We start from the raw sequence: 23,169 nt of genomic DNA, 5'->3' as shown, positions 1-23,169 counted from the left end.
CAATTCTTCTGCAAACTGAGTGCACGCAAGGGCACTTGTGAATTATGATATTAATAATAATCCCGATATGGTCATTGTGCATTTGAAATATCAAAGTAGCAAGCGATGGAGGCAGTTGGTGAGGGAGGGCGAAGAGGAGAGCGGAAACATAAGGGAAACAATTTGTTTTGTTCGTAAATGCTAAGACCAGTGGGCTTTTTTTGTTAGCAGAGATTAGGTTTCGCCCTCCTTCATGCCGCTGCTGCATTCGTGATGTGCATCGCAGACTGCCGAGCGAGTAGGCCATGGGAAGGAAACTGTTGCACTTGTGCAGCATGGAGCGCTTGCCAAGACGCCCACCAACAGCACACTGAGTCACCATTGTGAACACTGCCATTCCCGCACATAACAGAACGCGCCACATTGCTGTGTTTATACGATCAACTGCTAATATTATTATTTTATTCCATCCTTTGTCACTGCTGGATTAAGGCGTCGTCATGCCACGTTGATCACAGCTGTTGCGTGGCCATACTTTACTGTGCTGGTCAGTACGGGTGGGTGAAGCAATGGGGGTGGGTCAACCCGCTACGGGTTCGAAAATCACTCGCCATGCAAGTTAGCTGTGTCTGGGAGTTGAACTCAGGTGGCCATGTTCGTAGCACAGTGCGCCAACCACTGCACCACCACTCCTCCCCAACTCCATACCAGTGTCTTTATCCAGGACAATAAATAATGAAACTATAGGTCGGTCTCAAGATTCATTTTCAGGAGAGACCAGCTCAGGATGATCGTTATTTTTCCTTGCTCAATAAAGTAAATTTCCATTTCATCTTCTTGGTTCTTTCGGTAAAGTCACGTAGAATGGAAATAATAAAATAATAAAAATAAAACATAATAAAATAATTCTCACGACGTTTCGGCCACAACGCAAGCAGCCGTCCTCAGGTGAAGAACAGGTCTGTCGATAAGACAGAGTCTGAATGACACGTCCTCGGCTTGGAGCGTCTATTTAAGCTGGGAGGGAGGAGGAAGAGCGCCTTGACAAAATAATTTGCATATCAAGAGGAATTTTAGCATATTTATGTAATATTACACTATGTATTATTCTACCCACCCTACTGCACACCACACTGCTGCATATTCACCATACAACTACGAATTTTGGCATATTTATGGCAAATGCAGATATGCGACTCGTACTACTTGTGATTACATTTCCTTTAAACGAACCCACGGTATCCAGAAAAAATTCACGGCAAGGGCTGTGTTTGTGCGTGGCGGGGCGCAGGTGGGCCTCGTGCAGTACGGGGAGACGGCCGTGCACGAGTTCACTCTCAGCGACTACGAGACCACGGAGCAGGTGGTGCAAGCCGCCAAGTACATCGAGCAGCGCGGGGGCCGAGAGACACGCACTGCCTACGCAGTCAACCACGCCAGGCAAGCCATACCGCGCCACGCACTGCCACGCCATGCTACGCCACATCATGCCATACCACGCCACATTGCCACGCCATGCTACGCCACATCATGCCATACCGCGCCATGTATTGCCACGCCATGCTACGCCACACAAAGTCACACCGTGCCGCACCATGCCAAATGCCGCGCCATGCCCCTCAGTGCCACACAAAGTCAGGCCACATCATGTCACGCCACACCACGCCACACCATAGCATACAACGCCATGCCTTATAATGCCATGCCACGCAAACGTCGTGCCACGCTGCACCATGCCACATGATGTGCAGTGTCACACCACATCACGCCACACGATGCCATGGCATGCTGAGTCACAGAGCCAAAGCACATTTTCTTTTTTTTCCACATGGGATTTGAAAAACGGACCAAGTTTACAACTGTGTGTTGAGTTTGGAAAGCCATTCATTGACATTTGGGGATTGCCAGATGGATTATATTTGCACCTCGTGAAAAAGTGTGCAATGATTAGTGATGCGAGTGATGGATTGCATTTTACCACAGTTGCAATTAGTCGACTCCTTAAATCCCCAAATGAGCCATGCCACGTATGCAAGCAACAATTCACTTCACCCACCCCTATTGCAGCATGATCTGATGATTGTTACGATTAGGGGTGAACTATTCTAATAGTCGTATTCGTGCTGTCTCGTTCATATTGTTTGACTCACTTGTGCAGTCTTCTTTATTCTATCTCATTTGACCAGCCTAGTTTGCACCGTTAACATTCAAGTAAACGTTGCGTATTATTAAAATAACTTGTTACATTGTGTCAAAGCGCATACGCGCCAAGCTATGATGTGCCTTGCCACATTGAGCCATCAGCACGACCGCACATGACCACGCCCTGTCCTATCATTTCAGCTGCAACTCAATCACACTGAATGCGTCTGATATCATCAGATGTCGAAAGCCAAGCATGGCTGAGCGTGATTAGGACGAGGATTGGTGACCACCAGGACTTGCCAGGTGTTGTAGGCTTCAGGATACGGACACGTTTATAGCCGCCCTTTCGTACGCACCGCGGTGGGTTACCTTCCACATGATGCTGCTGGCCAAACATCCAAAATGCGGGATCCTCCTGAAAAAAGAGCTTAGAGACTCAGCTCGGCTTTTAGTGGGCGAATAATCATCATCATCATAATTGGCATTTTTGCCACAGCGAGCTGTGCCTCGGTTTCCCCACGTCGTTAAGCTTTGCCACGCAGTGCCACGTTGCACGCAGCCCCCCCCCGCCCCCCCCCCCCACATCCGGCACTTCCTTACACAAGGCTTGGAGCGAATTTGGCACAACTTGCAAATGCAAAAGCTTCTCCAAAAAAACCTACATGATTAATTATAGTTCACACAACTCCGTACAGTAGATTAGCAGATAATTACATTTGTTTGACATTTTTTTAAACGGGCTCCAAACGCGCTCCTTGAACATGTTAGCAAGTGCTGAAACATCTAAGTGGCGTGCTTCTTTTGTTTAAATATATATAATGGAAGGTGCAAATGTGACAATTGAAATTCGATGTAGCCAGGGGAAAATTCCCGCTGAGATGAACACGTCATCCCACAAGGGCGTCAAGCAGACTCGCTGTGCTACTTTTTTTTGTGGGTATGGTCAGGCATGAATTTCGAGCCGGTCTGTCTACCAGCGACCCAGAAAATATTTGTTGAGAAATTAAGCCGTGTGTGTAATTATCTCAAAGAGCGGTCTTGGCGGCACAAATCCGCTTCACGTTTTCGTCTGCCGTTGGAGGCCACATCCGCCCAGCTGCGATGCGTGCAATGCCAATGGGCATCAGCAGCGTCTGACCCATTTGGCATACCACCAGTGGGCACACAACACTGACCAGCATTTTCAAAGCGAAAGGGAGTTATGGAACGCGTGAAGCAGCCATCCTTTGGCACTTGATGAAACAGGGGTTTTTTAACCGATGTGAAACGAAGGTTGAATATTTTAAACCGGGCCATGTAGCATTATATGGTCTAAGTAATGAAATCCACACATTGGAAATCTACAAAAACCCATTTTACTCTTTTGTTTAGCAAAGCTATCACGCGAAGCTTTGTTATTCATTGAAGAATGCTTTGGAATGTATTAACTTTTTTGAACGTTGGTTATTTATTTTGTGCAGCATTCTGAAGAGCTCTTGGAACATAGGACAGGAAGCCTGCAGAGTGGAACAGTAGCTGCCTTTAGCTCCATCCCAGCTCCAGCCGTGGGCCAGATGCAATGAAGCTCCATCGGAGTCTGTAAAAAACGTTTGCTCAACCGATGAAAACCGCAGCGCGTGTTACCAAGCGGATTTCGAGGGGCGAGGGGCTTATTCCTCTTCTTTTTAAACTACGACTGTCGCTGGTAAATCTAAATAAAGCATGCTGCGATGAAAAACTGTGGCAGACAATTCCGGACGGGTTTCTGAAGTAAAAAAAAACTCCCCTGGGTTAATTACAGCGTCACGAAACTCGGCATGATGGAATTGGCGTGAGTTACTTGCACTGCAAACCTGCCCCCCCCACCCCCGCCCAAAACCCCACTGACATTAAATTTACAGCCAGAGCTGCCAATGGCAGCATGGCCCTGCGTGTGTTGCGTCATTTAATCCACGGGAAATGAATAATGCCGATGGGCGACTGCGACTGTTAGGTCAGTGCGTTGACATAATCGATATTAAGCAGAATTCCACAAGTAGTGACTAATCCCATATCTGCATTTCCCATAAATATGCTAAATTCCTCTTGATATGCAAATTCCTTTGTCAATGCGCTCTTCCCCCTCCAACCCAGCAGCTTAAATATACGCTGCCAAGCCTGGTGGTGCCCATTCAGACGCTGTCTTTCCGACAGACCTGTTCTTCACCTGAGGACGGCTGCTTGCGTTGTGGCCGAAACGTCGTGAGAATAATTTGATAATGTTTTATTTTTATTATTTTATTATTTCCCTTCTACGTGACTTTACCGAAAGAACCAATAAGATGAGTCATACAGAGTCTTATTCTGGAGAGTTAAAATGACACAAAGCAAACTCAAGTATTGGTGGCTCTGTACAACTCATCGGTGTTCATCGGTTGTCGCTTCGATTCTGCAAGTGACTGAGGGTCAATGACATTGTGAAATCACCCACTCAAAAATGTGCCATACAGTTTGGGTTTATAAAACATCTAACAGAACCATATCACAACATGTTGTAAAACCGAATAGCATTAGAGGTGGCGGTGTGAGGGTGGGTGGAGCGGGGAAGGGATTGTAGGTCAGATTAACAACTAGACTCACCGGCCAAGACATCACCTTGATGATTCACCACATCGTTGGCAATGAAGAGAGTGGCATGCTCTGGGGAAAAGAAATGAGCAAAGGGAAGATTGGTAAGCTGAGGGAATAACGTTTTTTTTTGTGAGGAGCTCATTTGATGAAACATGTTCACTGCAGCAACCAGAGGAATTGAAAAAACTGCCGTGGCGAGACATCGCCGCTGCTCCCACTGCCTAGAATTCCATTCTTCTGGTCGTCTGCACCGCTGAGACTCCTTTGCCATTCAAGTGCAGGTTCACAAAAGGCACAATTTTTACAGAATTCAATCCTGAGTTGAATCGTAACCCCCCCCCAACCGTTGAATGGGGTGGGGGGGAGGTTAAATGGGGGTGGGGGAAGGTTGGTTAATAGGGGTACTGCAAAAATAAAAATTTAACCTAAGACCAGACTGAATTAACTGATGCCAAAATTCGCATGGCTTATGTAACATCCATGAGCTATTTTTTTTTACCATTTTAAAGAGGCTAGGTTGACACAATTCCAAGTGTCTCACACGGGGGGTTGGTTAGAACCCGTTGCGATTTACACACGGTTTATAGTGAGCTCCCATTCGAGACAAATGGAATGTCTTTAAACAAAAAATAAACAAATTAGATTTCTTTGCAAAAAAATGTCTGAACGCATCTTGACGTGGTTATATGCTACTGTACAGATATTTTCAGCTAACTATCGTTGAGAAGAAAACATCTGTGTTTGTTGAATTTTATTTAGTTAGGCCAGAGCATCTGTCCTTTCCTTTTCCTTCAAAATCCAAACTGAAGAATGTCCTTCAGGAATTCCTGCGGTGCTAAAGTAGGACGCCAGTCAGGACGGTGGCGTACGGAACCCGACGAGTTCCATTTCCGCTCACGGCCAACGCCGGTGACGATTATCTGAACCGGTCCCTGGGGCTCCCCTGGTGCGATGTACAAACATCGCCACTGGGGGAGACAAAGGCGGCCGGGCGTGATGCCGGCCACCCGCCCCCTCGCGTGCCGTGCCGGCCTTCATAGGGCTTGTTGACAGCACTTGCCCCTGCGGTGTGTTAAGCCTATACGGGGGACCTTTGTCTTTGTACAGAACCCCACGCACTCTTGCAGCTTGGCACAAGCTCAGGGAATGTCGATGCATGTTAATGGCTCATATTCCCAGGACACCTCAAATCAGAACATACATTTCTGAGCACGCAATAAAATACACTTGAACTGAAATGTCACTTTGTCTTAGACGCATTGAATCCTCAAATTTGGCAGCAACAATTGGCCAGACCGCTATGACCTCGGAAGCGTCGGGGTACAGTTTGTGAGGATAGATCGGTGGGCATGTGAGCAAGCGAATAAATAGGTAAGCATGTAGGTGAGTTGGTAGGTGGGTAGGCAGCCAGGCAGGTCGATAGGTAGTAAGATATGAGAATATGTTTCGCCCTTTGTCAATCCACTGCTGGGTCAAGGTTTCCACATGCCGTGTCGGTCACGTGGCTTATTTTACCAGACCATACCACATCGGCCAACGCGGGTTCGTAAAGGCGGGGAGTAGAGACATATGGACATAGCACAGTATGCTCATAGATTTGCTCGTCTGCCCTTTGCCAAAGCCTGCAGGTAGTGAGGTGGGTGGTTTTTATTAAAGCCAAGCTACAGCGCCAATGAGGCGTGCCTCTTTTGCGAGTAAAACGTGAGAAAGCAATTTAAGGGAAAAAAATCACGTGCAAAGAAAGATCGTTACAACACCAGAAAGACCACGAAGCTCGTGACGAAATGAAGTGCAAAAACTGCAAAACGACCGGACGCTTCCCCAAGTTAAAAACTAAAGTCACGTAAAATAAAAAAAACCGACGGCTTGAGACGATGCACGTGGTGGATATAGGTCGCTGTGTGCAGACACACGGAGAAGGAAACGGGAGAGAGGGTTGGAGTAGTGGGGGGTGGTGTGTGTAGGTGTCTGCAAGAGAGAAGGGCGTGGGGGGGGGGGACAAAGCGTGTGTGCGAGCAGAAAGAAAAAAAAGGAAATATTTAAAAGCACGTCTCCATGTGCAAGCCACGCTCGAAGGCTGTCAAGCACAGAGCACATGCACGCACACAAATATTATGGTCATTAAAGGCTGCAGGCATGCGAATACGATTACTCAACCGCCAAAGCATGAGCTTCGGGCCCAGGGAAAGACACGCACGAGTGAGGGTCCATGCAAACTCTGGAGTGAGGGAGGAAAGTGGTGGGCGAGGGAGGTTAGGGACACAACGATGAGTGGAGGAGATTGTGGTGGTGGCGGTGAAGGTGATGGTGGGAGGGGGCCTCTTTTGGCCGATTTTCTGTACCGATTTTAAGTTATCTGGTGAATTGGCACAGAGGCCTCCACATGCGAATGGAACTTGGCCGAAGAGCACACGAACTCTCCTGGTACTGTTACAGAATAAATACATCGGAGGGTGATCGTTTTTTGGAGCATATGGAGAGGCTGCAGCTGTCTGCAAAATTAAAAATAAAACCCGACGTATACAAATTGAGCTTTTGGCGGGGAGGTGGAAAAGGGGGGGGAAATAAAAAATAAAAACCCCCAGGCGAATTGCATTCTCGGCGGCTCTGTGTTAACGAGGGCACACTCTTTGTTCGATGGTAGTTCTCGCGTGGACGTCGCTCTCCGAAGATGCCCCTAAAAACAACCATTGGGGGATATGGGTGACAAATGCACTGTCCACAAATGGACAGAAAAAAGGCGGTCGCTTCATTTATAGATAATGTTTCAGTCCATCGGACAATGGGCGGTTCGTGTCAATATAATTCAGCGGCGTGAGTTTTTAAAAGAAAAATCTTGGATTGGTTTTGATCTTCTGAGTTTCATCAGTAGAATCAGAAGTGGTCCAGAGTTCACCCAATTTTATAATTACAGATTTTTTTTCTCTTCTAATACGCCAATTAGCTGATGGGTTCACATATGTATTTTGCTCTTACATGAAGAGACGGCCTTTTGTTTTGTTTATATGGTATATTTGTTATCCTGATCGTTGTCAGGGAATGTTTAGTTGCTAACACAATCTTTGAATGTTATTTGACTGCTCAGAGTAACACTAAATATATATTTTATTCCACTCTATGTTAGATTCCAAGTCGTTTGTCTGAAATACAGTATATAGATTCTGCACACATGCAATGCGTCAGTATGTACGCAATAACGCACACACAAACTGGGTTTGATAAATCCATAATCACGAGCACTGTATCGCAGTAAAACACAAGAAACGTGTTTCTCGCCCGCCCTTCTTCGCGAAAGACGAAGAAACTCGTGGAGTTTTTTGGCTCACTGACTTTACTTGCCATCGAACACGTAGACGCCAGACTCTGCTGCCTGAAAACTACTCGTTAATACGAGCCATGTTGTTTCCGTTGGCTTTTAGACAGACCCAATAACACACGCAGTGATTGAGCCACGTGACAAGAGATGCTTTATAGATGTTTTTTCTCTCTCCGTGCCAGGGACCTGGAGCCCTCTTTAATTTGTTGACCTTACCCCGCACCTCCGATTAGCACGGTTGGCTACGTACGGTGCGAAAGAAGTTCAACATACAGTACATAATCGTCTGCAGTGGGTGATTCAGATGGAGGAAACTAGAAGAGGCTGAGGGTAGAGGTTTGTGGGGCTAAAGTGAACGGCGATTCGGTGATTATTTTTCACGGTTGAAGAAGAAGACTGCATCGGCTCAGAATTCACACCGAAGTTCACGCTCCCACGGCAACCAGCTTAGCTCCAAACCAGCCCCATTGAGTTATGGACGCAGGCCCCTGTCATTCATTTGTGCAGGAAATCCTTGCCGAGTCTCGCGACTCCTTTTCAAGACGGTCTAGTGTTAGGATGTTTGGACGATAGCATTTATAGAGTGTGGTAAAGTCCGTGCACCGTGCGAGGAGATTTCACTCAAACCTCAACACGGATCGATTGATGATTCCATTTGCTGCACCGGTATTTCGAATCCCTGGGCAGATGTTGCGGAGTCACCGCAGGATGAGTGCGTTTGGAATGTCACTCGCTTGGCGTGACCTTCCCGGGCCAGACTCGTGTTAAAATAATCCACAATAATGTAGATCTTATCTTCGTCTGACGAAGGCTGTTGATTGTGATCTTCCGGATGATTCACAGTTAAACGCTCGTCTAAAATATACATTTATTTACGGACAATAACAAACGCACGTTTCATGATACTTATCTCACATGAACATTGCTAACAAGTGACAACAACACAGATGCCTTTCCACACCTCCGTCTGGAACTGATCAGTCTCAGAGGGATCAGGAATCGGAAGCGGTCCTGTGCCAGCAGCGTTGCAAGTCTGAAGTCACTTTCTGATCATTTACAAAACGGTCCAATCCCCCCTGGCCTCCAGGAATGAGCATTTATCGAACGCGCATATGAAGCAGAGTTATCCATGTGATCATATTTATGGAATTTTGGTATTTTAAATGGCTTCCATTTCGCATGCCATCCCCTTGTGCACCACCACCACTGCTCACCCACCATCACCAACTCCGTGTTGAGTGCAGGTCGGAGGCCTTCAGCCCGCTGTTTGGGGCGCGCGAAGGCGCCAGCAAGGTGATGATCGTGGTGACGGACGGCGAGTCTCACGACAGCGAGGACCTGACGGAGGCCATCGCCGCGTGCGAGCGCGACAACATCACGCGCTACGCCATCGCCGTGAGTGGCGCGCACGGGGCCGGGGCGTCGCCGAAAACGCCGTCGGCCCACGGCGGCACTCGGTGGCTATAAATGTCCACGCGATGGGCCACTCCGTTGAGCTGTCGTTGTGTGGCCAGGTCGCTTCTGGAAAAAAGAAAAAAAAAGTTATACAGCTCAAGTGTGTGTGGGCCTCTTACCTGGTTAAAAAAGAACAACAACAAAAGAGTAAAAAAAAATGTTGTTCAATAAGTTCACGACGAGATCATGTGGTATTATTGGGTCAAAATTTGATCAATTACTCGCACGTTCCTTGATTGAGAAGCCACAGCAACATCGGCCCCTATTGGCAGGCTAATGACCACTTTCTGGCCGGTGCTACGTTCACCTTGTTCCTCGCGGAGACAGCTGCCACCGGGGGAGATGCCCTGCCGAAGGTCACCTCGAGATGTGCTACATGGGGGGGTGCATTATGAAATGTTAAGTGATCGTGATGATGGTGGTTTATTGAAAGATGTTTGTTCTATAAGTCTGCCATTTTTATCACAACTCAAGAACCAAATGATCTTACAGGGTTCAGTAAAACATAAACAAATTTTGCAGCAAAATGTTTTATTATTCCCCTTTCCAAAACGTAAGGTTGTCGGTCGAAAGAGCGACACCTGATTTGGCGAGTGGGCACGAACATTTCATTGCGGAGGATGAACAACTGGGATTCCACTGCCGCTTCGACTCTCGCGTGCGAGTCGCAATGCAACAGCCATTCAGCAAATATCAGAGAGCGCGACGAAGGGTGCGTTTTTTGGATGGGGTAAAACGTGAGTGGGCGTCGCAAGCCAATTCGTCGTGCGTCCGTTGCGGCGCACGAGCGGCAACCGCAGACACAGCAGAAGCTGGCACTGCACTGTGTACTGCTGAGCAGAGAACGGGCAAATGTGCAGCCTTGAAGAGCAGACGAGCGGAGACGCGATCGTTGGAGATAACTAAAGCATCGACCATTCATAGAACTACATTTGTGTTAACCTATTAATCCGTTACTTACTATTGTTGTTTCAAAGATCTTACACAATTTCACGAACATGTTACGTCAGTTACAGGAAATACAAGTCGAGTACATAGATCAGTATTTTATGAAGAAAGAAAATGTGATTGTGTAGATATGGTTGCGGTGAACATAAGAGCCAGTAATGCTTTGACAAGATAAGCATCTATCTACTTTATTCTTGCATAACTGATGTAATGTTGGTGAAATTTACCATTTATAAGTGTTCTTTTTCGCAAGAAGCAAACAAAAATTACCATTTTGTATGCTTATTTAACTTCGTAATAAGGAAATGGTATACAAAAATTATTCTGAAAATATAATTCCCATAACGGAAACAGTCAAACATATACAGATTCTGCTGTAGATTTTTTTGTTTAAGAAACTACAGAAATTCATGAGGACAGATTTACGAAACTATTTTGTGGCTCCATATTTCTGAAATACACTTTTCTTTATGTGACTTACGGTTTTGCTGTTTACAAGGAGAACCAGGGATTACAAGGCCTGACCCTCAATATGAAAATACATTGGGTTGTAATTGGTGAATTGAGATTTGGTTCGTTTTTTGCAAAAAACAAACAAACAAACAAACTTCTCATTGAAATGACACTGAACATTAATAATTAATTGTATTTCACAAATCAATTTAATACAATAGATTTTATTGAACAATGTTAATAAAAAAAACATGTATTTACATTAAATACATTATTCCAATGGTTCAGGCCAGATAGTACACTTTGTTAGTGCCACGTGAACTCCCACAAAATCCAATCACAACACTGATTACCTTCTAATGCAACCACTAATCATATTTTTTTTTCTCATTGCCCACATAAATGGGCACCGTAAAAGTTGTCACACCAGGAGGTATAAATTTCTGCTCTGGCCCATGGACAATGGGCTATTATTCTCACCATAATAGCCGCATTTTCATATAAATCTTTCATCAGAATTTTGTCAGATGTTGTGAAAAATTTATCCAGGAGGAGCTGTGTTTTTTTAAAAAAGAAAACCCTTACAAAATTAACAATCGTCACGATGGGGATGACACCCACATTTGTTCAACTTATAAAAATATATAAATTAACCCACGTGAAGCATTCCAAACAACCACACACACACACTCATCTCCCATTGTCTCGTCAATGTCCCAATTTCACTGCTCAGCCGCCCACCCTGCTCTTAGCTCCAAGTGTGCGCTGTTCCTCCAGGTGCTCGGCTATTACAAGCGCAAGAACATCGACCCCTCCAACTTCATCTCGGAGCTGAAGGCCATCTCGAGCGAGCCCGAGGAGAAGCACTTCATCAATGTGGCGGACGAGGCGGCCCTCAACGATATCGTGGGGACGTTAGGCGAACGGATATTCAGCCTGGAGGGTGAGGAGTGCCGGTTAACTCTTTAAACGTTGTGGTCTTGAAGCATCTTTAGTGGCTGCAGGAATCTCACATCAACTAATTGCAAGCATACTCTTTGGTTCGTTTGGTAAAGTCACGTAGGTATAAAATAAAATAGATCACGACGTTTCGGGCGCAACACAAGCGTCCGTCATCAGGTGGGAAAGCATGGTCTGCTGCTGATGCAGACTGTTTTAAAAGTCTTCTCTCTCCCTCAAACCTTTTAAAACAGTCTACATCAGCAGCAGACCATGCTTTCCCACCTGATGACGGACGCTTGTGTTTCACCCGAAACGTCGTAATTTATTTTATTTTATACCTACGTGACTTTACCGAAAGAACCAAAGAGTATGGATTCCTGCAGTCACGAAAGCTTCAAATCAAGATTAATTGCAAGCAGTTGCAAATCTCAAACAGTATATATATCTATGGGACTCTTTTGCCAGGAACAAGATATTAAATTTCTGGCATAATTACAGGAGGTGTTAAGATATCCACACACCAAATACGATGGCATCGAGTCGTCATTAATCACACATACTTGTGGTATTGTGAGCGAGCGATCTTATAATTTCTTACCGCTCACGCCACCTTCCCGCATTGCGGCGTGCCAGGGACGGTGACGCAGAACGAAACGTCCTTCGACATGGAGATGTCTCAAGTCGGGTTCTCAGCAGCTGTGGTGAAGGTGGGAACAAAGCAAATGAAACACCGAATTGTATGCGGAGTTGTGACTCATGGTCAATACAATATTTTTTAAATTGTTAAATATTACGAATGTAAGCAACGGCAATGTTGAATTACGGGGTGAGATTCACGCGTGAGTTTTTTGGTGAGAACTTTTTTGGTGAAAACTTTTTTGGTGAAAACTTTTTTGGTGAAAACTCTTTTGATGAAAACTCTTTTGTTTTAAAACTTTCCATCGCCGACAACGACGCGGATCGCGCCCCACTTTTGGCGATGGGGATGACGTCGTTTGCCACGATGGGATTGCAGCCTCAATACGTTAACGTGCCAACCTCAACACATTGCACGACTGTCCCAAAAATATTAGAAAAAAGTGAAGAGAACAAGCCAAAAGTGTACAGCATCTGTGCAGTATGCGAGTGGAAAATGGCTCGAGGGCTCAAGGAATAGTTGTTGAAATCCCGAGCGAGCATTTCGAAGCACCGTTCCATATGCACAGCAGAGAGAGAGAGAAGACTGCAGATTGTGACTTACAGTCAGAGACCATGCTCATTTTATCCTCACAACGGCTTTTGGCTGGCCATCGCACGCTTTCAGATGCGCTTCTGTGGCCGTCTGGAATGCTCTTCCTTCTGATATTAGGGCGCCACTGGAGCTGTGCTCTTTTAACTCGAGATTGAAAATTCACTTCTTTCGAACTGCTTATTGTGTCTCGTTTGTCGTCCTTCCCTCGCACCTCCATTTAGCACGGTTGGCTACGTACGGTGCGAAAGAAGTTCAACATACGCAATTGCATTTGAACCATGAGACACTATGCCCGTCGATTCGCTCTGCAGAGTGACGCGGCCCCGTGAAACTCATTAGCTCCCGGTCCCCTTTTCCCCACTAACGTCTCCGCTCGTTTCCCCCGTCACTCAGGACGGGATCCTGCTGGGCGCCGTGGGAGCGTACGACTGGGGCGGCTCCGTCGTGCGCAAGAGGGGCACCCACTTCACGGTGCCCGCTCGCTCCGCCTTCGGCAAGGAGGCCCCCGTGGAGCTCCAGAACCACGCCGCCTACCTCGGTGAGAGGGGGGCCCCCACGCTCAGTGTGGGGGGGGGGGGGGGGGCGGCCACCGTCGCTACCAGCTGCTGCGTCGGCTTGGTAGGCAGCGTGACAACTCACAGATTTGGCGATTTAATCGATTCGCTTTGGTATGATATTTTTGTTTTTAAGTCACGTTTTACTGAACGTAGGCCCGAGGGCCCAATGTGACAAGTGGCCGGCAACAGAGAGCACGATTGCATTGAGAAAGGCTCTAAGAACAGGAAAATTAACAATGGGAGGGAATTTCTAAGTTGAGCAGTTTGAGAGAAGACGCAAAAGGAAAGATACGTGATCTTAAGGGGTGGATTTTAGACGATGGGGACTGAGGGAGCCTGCCGAGGAGAGAGTTCCATTTGTCTAATTTGGATGTCAGTATTCGCCAGTACTTACCCCTTCGCCAACACGAGTCGGCATTTACCGACACACACTGAAAGAGATGGGCGGCATCTATATGAAATATGCTATTTCATTACATTTAATTACATTTGTGATGAGCATCTTACTTCACACGCAACTCATAGCAACTGCTAATTTGTATCTAAGGTACATTTCCCCCCCAGTTACTTTGCCATCTCTAGCAGATACCGTGATGATAGTTCGTTTTCCTGAAAGCGCGTAATGCAGTGATCATCTTTGTTCGATGGCTAGCCATCAATAGCTCGTGATGGTAGTGACGGAGATCATGGTGAAACACGACACCCTCCGAGATTAAGAAGCCACCGGAATTTTGCACTTTTGAATCCAGATTGAAAACTCATTTCTTTACAACCGCTTTTTCTGCTCAGTTTTTTGTCCTTCCCCGCACCCCCAATGAGCACGGTTGGCTACATACGGTGCGAAAGAAGTTCAACATACGTGCACACGCACATGACCGGGCGACCTCCGTCGCTGACCCCTACTAACGAGGCATCCTTCCCGTGCACCGGCGACCCCTTGCAGGCTACTCGGTGGGATCGGCCCGGCCGAGCCGCTACGCGGAGCACTACATCGCCGGCGCGCCGCGCTTCAACCACACGGGCAAGGTGCTCATCTTCAGCCTCGACGAGCAGGCACACGTGACGGTGCACCAGGCCATCCACGGGGACCAGGTGAGACCTGGCCTGGGGGGGCGGGGGGGGGTCCACTGCTACGGTGGTGGAGGAGTGGAGGGGAGGGCCGCCAATGGGGACAGATGTTTACGCTTCATATCCTGTACAGTGTACGTATTGTGAATCAGCCCTTGAGAAATACAAACCTGTCAACCGCTTATCAGTGCCCTAACTTATTACAAACCAATTCAGATCTTAGTGGTCACCCCGTGCCCTTATACATCTCAACGTTCATCCTACAAAGTCCCATCGCATGGGAGAAACACAAAAAAATGGACAAGAACAAAATGTTTGTCCGTATTGAAACGTCTGTACGCCGTATGGACCTGAAGAATACGGGTAAACCGTATGGGTTGACGGGTATGGAAATAACTGGCACGTACACCTTGAACATCAACCAAGGCAAGTGCTGCCGGCGAGCGACCGCCTGTGTGGAAGAAAGAAATGAAGACGTCGTCGTGATCGAAGCCATTGATGCCACCGCAACCTCTGCCCTCCACCAGATCCCACAGCTGACGCACAGTAGACACACAGCGATCTCTAAGATCAGCCCGAACAGAGTATCCCACCATCCGGTCTTAGGTCTTCCCCTAGGGAGCCGCACTTGTGGAGACGACGCCTGTTTCGCGAACCCACCCCTTGCCCGTTCTACAATGCACCCCTTTTTTGCCGAATCATATCTACCTGTTAAGACCAGCATGCCTCAAGCGATGAGCATTGAGCCTTGTTGGTTGGTGTGTGTGTGTGTGTGCTAAAAGCAACTTCACTTGCCACCCGACGCACACGCATTATCGCATTAGTCTTCTTGAAAGAAAATTAAAAAATAAATCGCGAACATGTGGCGAAGAGCCCCGTCCCTTGTTAAGTCTCTTCCTGCCGCCCTTTAAATTCAAACTGCTTACACGAGGGCGGCAGCTGGAGACCGTTGCTGGGGATCAGGACGGTAATAAAACCCCCGTGCCACGGACCTCTGCTCTTGGGCTGTAAATGTAAAACGGATTTGTGCATGACCCGGGGTTCAGCTTTGGAATTTGAAATGATGAAGCGTAGTGCATACCGTCTGCTCGTTATTTATTTAAACGGTTCTCTCTTCTGACACGTTTCATTCGGTTGACAATTCTTAAAGGGTTGGGAGCGGTGGTTTTGCAGTGGCGAGCATGCCGCACTGTGAACTCAGCCGCGCAAGTTCCATTAGTGGCCACGGCTAACATCAGTGGCAAGTGAAATCGGAACCTCTCCTGGGGCCGCCCTTTCGCTAAAACCACACAGACCAATTCAGTAAAGTATTGTAAGATAACCCCTTGACCCGCACGGCCTCCAGCGGTGGAACGACAAAGGGCTGTTTGTGTACGTGTACACGTGACTGAGAAGTGGTACGCGTCTTGATCTCCGTGCGGCAGATCGGTTCGTACTTTGGCAGCGAGGTGCTGTCGGTGGACGTGGACTGCGACGGGGTGAGCGACCTGCTGCTCGTGGGTGCGCCCATGTACCTGGGGCCGGGCAACCGCGAGACAGGCCGCGTCTACGTGTACACCTTGACACAGGTTGGCTCCCGCGTGCCTCCGCGTGCCTCCGCGTGCTCCCACGTGCCCCCACGTGCTCCCACATGCCTCTGCGTGCTCCCACGTGCCCCCACGTGCTCCCACCTGGTCCTGCGTGCCCCCGCATGCCCCAGCGCACCTCCGATTAGCACGGTTGGCTACATGCGGCGCGAAAGAAGTTCGACGTACGTACATACACTCGTACGCACGCAAGCTCGTTCACCCACACAAACGTAAGACACACACAAAAATACACGGGTAGCCGCGCTCGTGCAGGTACACACACATATGCAAGCACGGACACGTGCACAAAGGTTAACAAAAACACACGCACAAACATTGCCCATGTAGCCTATATAGAGTGCTGTTAGCAAGAACTCATGGAGGCCAACACAGTGCATCTGAAGGTGGTGTGGCCAGCACGACTCACTCAACAGCTGCCACCCACGACCAGGTGGTGGTGACATCATCACGGTACCCTTGCCAGTCATGGGGCACTCCCGAGGTCACTGCTGACAGGAGTGGGTCGTGGGACGGACCCGGTTGTCGTGTGTTCTCACGCCGGGCTGGCTGGAAATTGTATCCACTTTATCACCACTGTCATCATCACTCATCACACGCTGCATGATCATTCTCTATGACCAAAACGAATTTACACACAGGTGCAATGCCGCACGCACGACTCGGTTTTAAATCCACTTTCTGCCAAGCTGCGTACCAACGGCATATTAGCGGTTGCAGGGAATGAAATGGGGCCTTCCCCATCCGATTTCTCCCTCTCTTTGTTGCTCGATACCTGGGCCTTTTCGTTCGACGGGTCCCAGAACAGAGGCACCGCCTGCACGCTCTGCTGCTGTGCCACTGCCGCGCACACAAGGTGCAAACGTCGATTGTTTAAAATATTGAGTTTCAATTCTAGATTTGAAGCTTTCGTGACTGCAAGGATTCATATTCTTGGGTTTTTTCGGTAAAGTCACGTAGGTAAAAAAATTAAATTAATAAAAGTAAAATAAAAATAAAATAAAAATCACGACGTTTCGGAGGCAACACAAGCTTCCGTCTTCAGGTGGAACCGTGACAGCACGATATCTGTATCAAGTAAGTTACCGTCACAGCACGAAAGCTGTATCAAGTAAGTTACTTGATACAGCTATCGTGCTGTGACGGTTCCACCTGAAGACGGAAGCTTGTGTTGCCTCCGAAACGTCGTGATTTTCATTTTATTTTTTATTTTACTTTATTAATTTAAATTTTATTTTTTTACCTACGTGACTTTACCGAAAAAACCCAAGAATATTGACTTTCAACTTCACTCGCGGTCTCCTCCTCTCTCTACCCAGCGCTCGTTCCGCCCGGCCGGCTTCCTCCACTGCGGAGGAGCGGCAGCAGGACGCCCGCTTCGGCTCGGCCATCGCGCTGCTGCCCGACATCAACCAGGACGGGCTGGCGGACGTGGTGGTGGGGGCCCCGCTGGAGGACGGCCACCGTGGGGCCCTCTACATCTACCACGGCCGCGGGCGCACCTTGAGGCCGCAGCCCGCACAGGTCTGTGTGTGTGTGTGTGCATGTTGAACTTCTTTTGCACCGTACCTAGCCAACCGTGCTAATTGGAGGTGCGGGGAAGGACAAGAAACTGAACACAAAAAGTAGTTGTAAAGAAATGAGTTTTCAATCTGGATTCAAAAGTGCAAAATTCCGGTGGCTTCCTAATCGCGGAAGGTCTCGTGTTCCACCATGATCTCCGTCGGCACCACCGTCGCTACCATCACGAGCTATTGATGGCTAGCCATCTAACAAAGATGGTCACTGCATTACGCGCTTTCAGATGCGCTTCTGCAGCCATCTGGAATGCTCTTCCTTCTGATATTAGGAAGCCACTGGAGATGTGCACTGTTAAATCTACATTGAACATGTATTTCTTTAGAACTGATTTTTGTGTTTAGTTTTTTGCCCTTCCCTTGCACCTCCGATTAGCACGGCTGTCTACGTATGGTGCGAAAGAAGTTCAACATACATACATCACAACCCACGACCGCTATCAACATCATTACAACTACAGCCATTGTCATCACCACCATCAAGTCCATCATTACCGTCACACCCACGTGCAGAATCAACATCACTTAAACCACCATTGGCGACATCAACTGACCATCACCATCACAATCAATGACTACCAGCGGTATCTCCATGATCGCTGTCATCACCACCTTTACAACCACAATGCCATCAACATCGCTATGACCACCACTATTTCCATAATCACCGATATTTCCATAACCACCATCCCAGCTCATAGCCACCAATGGTACCAACGACACCGTCATCACGTGCAGGCGAACGCTGTTCGTCACAGCTGTGAACCCGCATACCAAGGGGCTCTCGCATGACATGTTTAGCCTCATAAAAAAGCTCCACTTACTTGGAATTTTTTTTTGAGCTTATGAAGTAAGATCATGAAAAATGTGAACGTTGTGCTGCGATGGATCCATTTATATTAAAGTCTTTTGCCGCTAGCATTGGCACGTGGTCAGACTTGTGAACGTTGCTAAAGGACAGCACAATTGAAAACGATACAAAGCACTTGACCTTCAAATGTGTACAGAGTAATACGATAGGCACACGGCAGGGTAACAGGGTAAGGGTTTACGTGTGAATAATGTGCACATTTACAGACAGGAAGGTATGTGAATGCTATGCTATACGCGGATGTATGGATAGTACTGCATATAAATAGCTTTACTAACATTTAAGCATGCTATTTTAGAGAATTGTGTTATTTGCATGATGGGAAACTAACACCGTGTGTTAACTACTAGGGGGTGGGGAGTGGTGGCACAGTGATTCTTGCACTGCGCTATGAACCTGACCACCCGAGTTCAATTCCTGGCCATGGCAAACGTCAGTGGTGAGCGATAACAAGTGCTGGGACGTCCATCAACTCATTGAAACCTACTACTCAGAGTCTGAATATTCATTGGACACTGGAGCAATCCGATGAGCTATGAAGCTCTTTTTCAAAGATGTCCAGTAGGGGCGGGTCAGAACGTTACAACAACTAACATGGGTACCACCTGGTTACAAGTAGCTCCCCATTGTATCCCGTGTGTAAGGTTGCTTACCCCTCAGATTCCCAGCCATCGCTAGCTTCTGGCCACCCAGGTCACACTTGAAAATGAGACCTCTCCTGGTCTCACGAGTTCTCACCTGGTTAAACAATTAAATCTGGAACCCCACCTTGTGTGGCTTGCCCGATTAGCTGGCACGCGACACAGCTGGTATGTATGTTGAACTTCTTTCGCACTATACGTAGACAACCGTGCTAATTGAAGGTGGTGATGAGGAACCAAGTTGTATGCCCCCTGTCGTTGCCGGTACCCCCAGAGGGTTGCGGCAGTGGACGTGAGCTCCAGCCTGGTCTACTTTGGCCGCTCGGTGGACGCTCGCCTCGACGTGGATGGGAACGGGATCGTGGACCTGAGCGTGGGTGCCCTGGGCAACGCCGTCTTGTTACGGTGAGGTGGCGCGGGACTAAACCCAGCTCCTCTCTCTCGCTCGCTCTCTCACTTGCGTCGTCCACTCCCACCCAGCGGCGTAGCTGGCCAGTGTGCAGGCGGTGCAGTTGCACCAGGGCTTCAAACGTGGATGGGTCTTGTGAATGTTGTGAATGTTGTTTGGATTTTTGGCGAAGTCTTCTCCTCCGGGAAAAATAACACTGTTCGGATTTAAATGTTTATTGTTTTCATTGAGCTCTTTTTAAATATCTGTCGTTATGTTGGCAGAAAGTTGTTTCTGTCTGATTCTGAGTGTAGAAATAATGCAAAGGTTACAATTATTTTTGCCAAAAGTCTGCTCATTGAAAACAGCTTCACAATTTGTGTGTTTTTTTTTCTTTCCCGGGACATTACAAGTCGGGTATTTTGTCCGTTGGTAAATATTACACCACTAATTACGACGCATTTACTCGTAGACCTCCCCTGTTCTGCTACTTTAGATAGTATTATTACCGTGATATATCCTTTTTTCTTTGTACCTTAGGAAGTAGCAACCTCACCCTAGCATATTGCTATTTTATCAACTTACTTCATTTTCCTCGTACCCTTTACAATGGGCCTGCTCCCCTAATCACACAAACTCCACCCACCCGTATCCTAACCATCTCTGTTTTTATTATGCATTCACCCCACTGACACACACATTTCTCCGAATGTCCGCTTTTGTGTTTGTTTGCCTCTTTCGCTGGTTGTGGAGTATACTGTGCATCTGTAAATTAAATATAAAACATATCGCTCTTTGGAAGGTGGCAACCGTGCCCGGCATTGCTGGTAAATAAACTTGAACATGATGGTAACACGCCGCACCCCTCTTTATAGAACATTTCAAAAATGAATAAAGTTTCCTGCCTAGCGCCGATAAAAATGTCGCTCTCCCGCAACCGCGCTGCAGGTCGCGCAGCATCGTTCACATGAACGCCACGGTGACCTTCAGCCCTCCCAAGGTGATCCTGCTCAACAAGAGCTGCCTGCGCAACGGGAAGGACTCCATCTGCGTGACGGCCACCGTGTGCTTCCACGCGACCGCCCGCTCGCCGCTCACCCCCGACTCCGACATCTGTGAGTCTCGCCGGTTTTACGATCGGACCCGTGCACGCGCACACGTGCACGACCTGTACGCCGACATCGGCTGCCCTGCAGACAGTCTGGCCCCCCGCCATAGGAATGTGGAATTTCCACCGCCAGCTCCGTGCCACCACTGGCAATGAGAGCACTGTTCAGTATTCGCTTGAGCAGAGACACTTTGACACGGCGGTGAGGTTTGTCCGCTTTTCGTTGGCTTTAGTGTCACACCCCCCCATGGGTGTAAAATGTGTTGCTTCGCTGATGATGGAGATTTTATTTGTATTTCGATGTTCGTGTTTAGCACAGAACTTAAGCAATTCACAACTTTAGGATGACCTTAACTGATGAGTAAGGTAACAACTCGTTTTTGGATATCTACAATTGCAAGTACTCACAATGATCAATATGTACTGTATCATTCTTAATTGAGAGTGGTCGTCTCACCACGCTTGCACCTTGTTCCAGGCTATAAAGTCCCCTTGGACAACTCATTGCGAACGATTTGGCATAAGCCTCATTGTTTTTGTACACTCCATATGTAATTTCCACCAGGTTGACTCGTTTTTGTCCTAATTTTACACCGCATTTCTTTCATTTACCGAGGCTGTAATTAAAAATGTGATTTGTATGTTCTTATGAAAGCATCCAGCGGTCGGTGTTACCACTTTAAAGCTAGAGTTGAGTGGTGCTGATCTCTTCTGGCAGTGCCGAGGCCTTCATGTGTGAAAGCAACGGGCTGTCTTGTAGTAAAGCCACATGTCCTTGCCTAGGAAAGCAATGGACAGTTCACTTTCTTTTAGCCAGCCTCCTCTCAGTTTCTCCAGAGCACAAACACTTCACACAACCCACCAGGTTGTGCTCATTTTATCCCCAGAGGGATGATGAGGCGCGTTTACCTCAGCGGGGATTTTAACTCGCAAATCCTCTCCTTCAGTAGCGCGCCGATCAATCAGCTGCACTACAGTATGCGCTGACCTTATGTGTGCCCGCTCTGCAGCCTATTTTCAAATGATTTTTAAAGTGAGGCCCCACAATGTTCGAGTGGGGGTAATGCCTGTAACATCTAGGCAGCATCAAGGACTTAGGCGGTTGCTCTAGCAGCTACAGATGGTTGGTGGATGCTGAGAACTTGAAGTCTGCCACGGCTCATGCGCTGCACATGTATCAATGTAAAACACTGCCCTTGAGGGTTCACTACTGGAACTCAGCACTTAAACAAATGCACAATTCATGTTGCAGTGTTTACATGCAGTGCAAGCCCGAGGTGGCTGTAAGGAGCTTGACTTTTCAATCATTACACCTGAAGGTCATTTCGTAAAAAATGCCATTTGTATATGTTTACATGAGCATCTGAATGCAATCACAAACTCAGGATGCTTACTAAAAAAAGGTAAATAACGGCAGTACATTGGAGCAAAAGGTGGGGCGGGAGCGAGGGGTGGGGGAGGAGATGTCAGGGCATGGAATCACGGGAGAGGAAAGAGAGAGGATTACCACGGCACAGCGTATGATGAAGCAACCTTGGCCCGGCATCGACAAGACCGAGCGCCAGCCAAGGAAACCAGGACGGCCTAACAACGAGTCCAGAGGTATCCACTTTCCACGATTGCCACTCACAGCCTATGGCACAATGCAAGCGCAGCAACAAGCCTGCCGGCCACCGCATCAAAAGTGTGACCTTATTACTCCCGAAATCACGAAAGTATGCCAAACATTTTGGCCACAAATTAGTTGTTTTCCAACGTGACCCGGGTGGTTAGGATTAAATTATTCTCCCGCCCGTGAAAGGCAGCTCATGCCTCAAAATGGCATTGCCGTTTAGAAGCCCTGACGGGGTGAGAGGGGGGGGGGTTGTTGGCGGGGGGGGGGGGGGGCTCACTTCCTCCAGAGTTGTTCCTCTCTCGTCTCCTCTCAGCTCCCCGTTCTCCCCGCGCGCAACCCAACCCGTGCTCCCACAGCAATGGAACGCCGTGTTTCCATATTCAACTGCGGCATTTGCGTTGCGTGAGCCTCTGGTGAGATCTCGCCATTGTTTATGGTTTCAAAAATTCTTGCCTCGACCTGCACATTAGCCCGCACCACGGGTATTGAAAGCGGGCCTTTCTCCCCGTGTCGGCTGTTTCCAGCCTGGCACTGTTGGTCCCACGGCACCCGTCTGTGAAAATTCACCGCACGTCAAGAAAGCTGCTGCGAACGTAATTCAACGTCTTTGGAGCACAGCTCGCGGGCCCGAGACTTCGTCTGATGCAAAACTGAAGTCCTTCGCCTCGGCAGGCAACAAATCCCAGAGGGGTAAACGTTG

At 47.9% G+C, this 23,169-nt stretch overlaps 1 protein-coding gene across 1 annotated transcript in view; it reads left to right on the top strand.

Annotated features, from left to right (window-relative positions):
• LOC133346641 (integrin alpha-11-like) overlaps positions 1–23,169 on the top strand; it is a 101,536-nt gene that overhangs the window by 43,634 nt on the left and 34,733 nt on the right. Inside the window, 11 exon segments of the mRNA XM_061558367.1 lie at positions 1,271–1,419; positions 9,274–9,424; positions 11,663–11,828; positions 12,461–12,534; positions 13,452–13,596; positions 14,559–14,707; positions 16,108–16,251; positions 17,589–17,618; positions 17,620–17,793; positions 19,633–19,763; positions 20,695–20,861. Of these exon segments, the coding sequence (XP_061414351.1) occupies positions 1,271–1,419; positions 9,274–9,424; positions 11,663–11,828; positions 12,461–12,534; positions 13,452–13,596; positions 14,559–14,707; positions 16,108–16,251; positions 17,589–17,618; positions 17,620–17,793; positions 19,633–19,763; positions 20,695–20,861 (1,480 nt within the window).

This window comes from Lethenteron reissneri, chromosome 24 (assembly GCF_015708825.2).
Source record: "Lethenteron reissneri isolate LAM-NWPU_2019-01 chromosome 24, ASM1570882v1, whole genome shotgun sequence".
In the NCBI taxonomy this organism is placed as follows: domain Eukaryota; kingdom Metazoa; phylum Chordata; class Hyperoartia; order Petromyzontiformes; family Petromyzontidae; genus Lethenteron; species Lethenteron reissneri.
The sequence above is the reverse complement of the archived record's forward strand: the minus strand, read 5'-3'. Positions and strand labels throughout refer to the sequence as shown.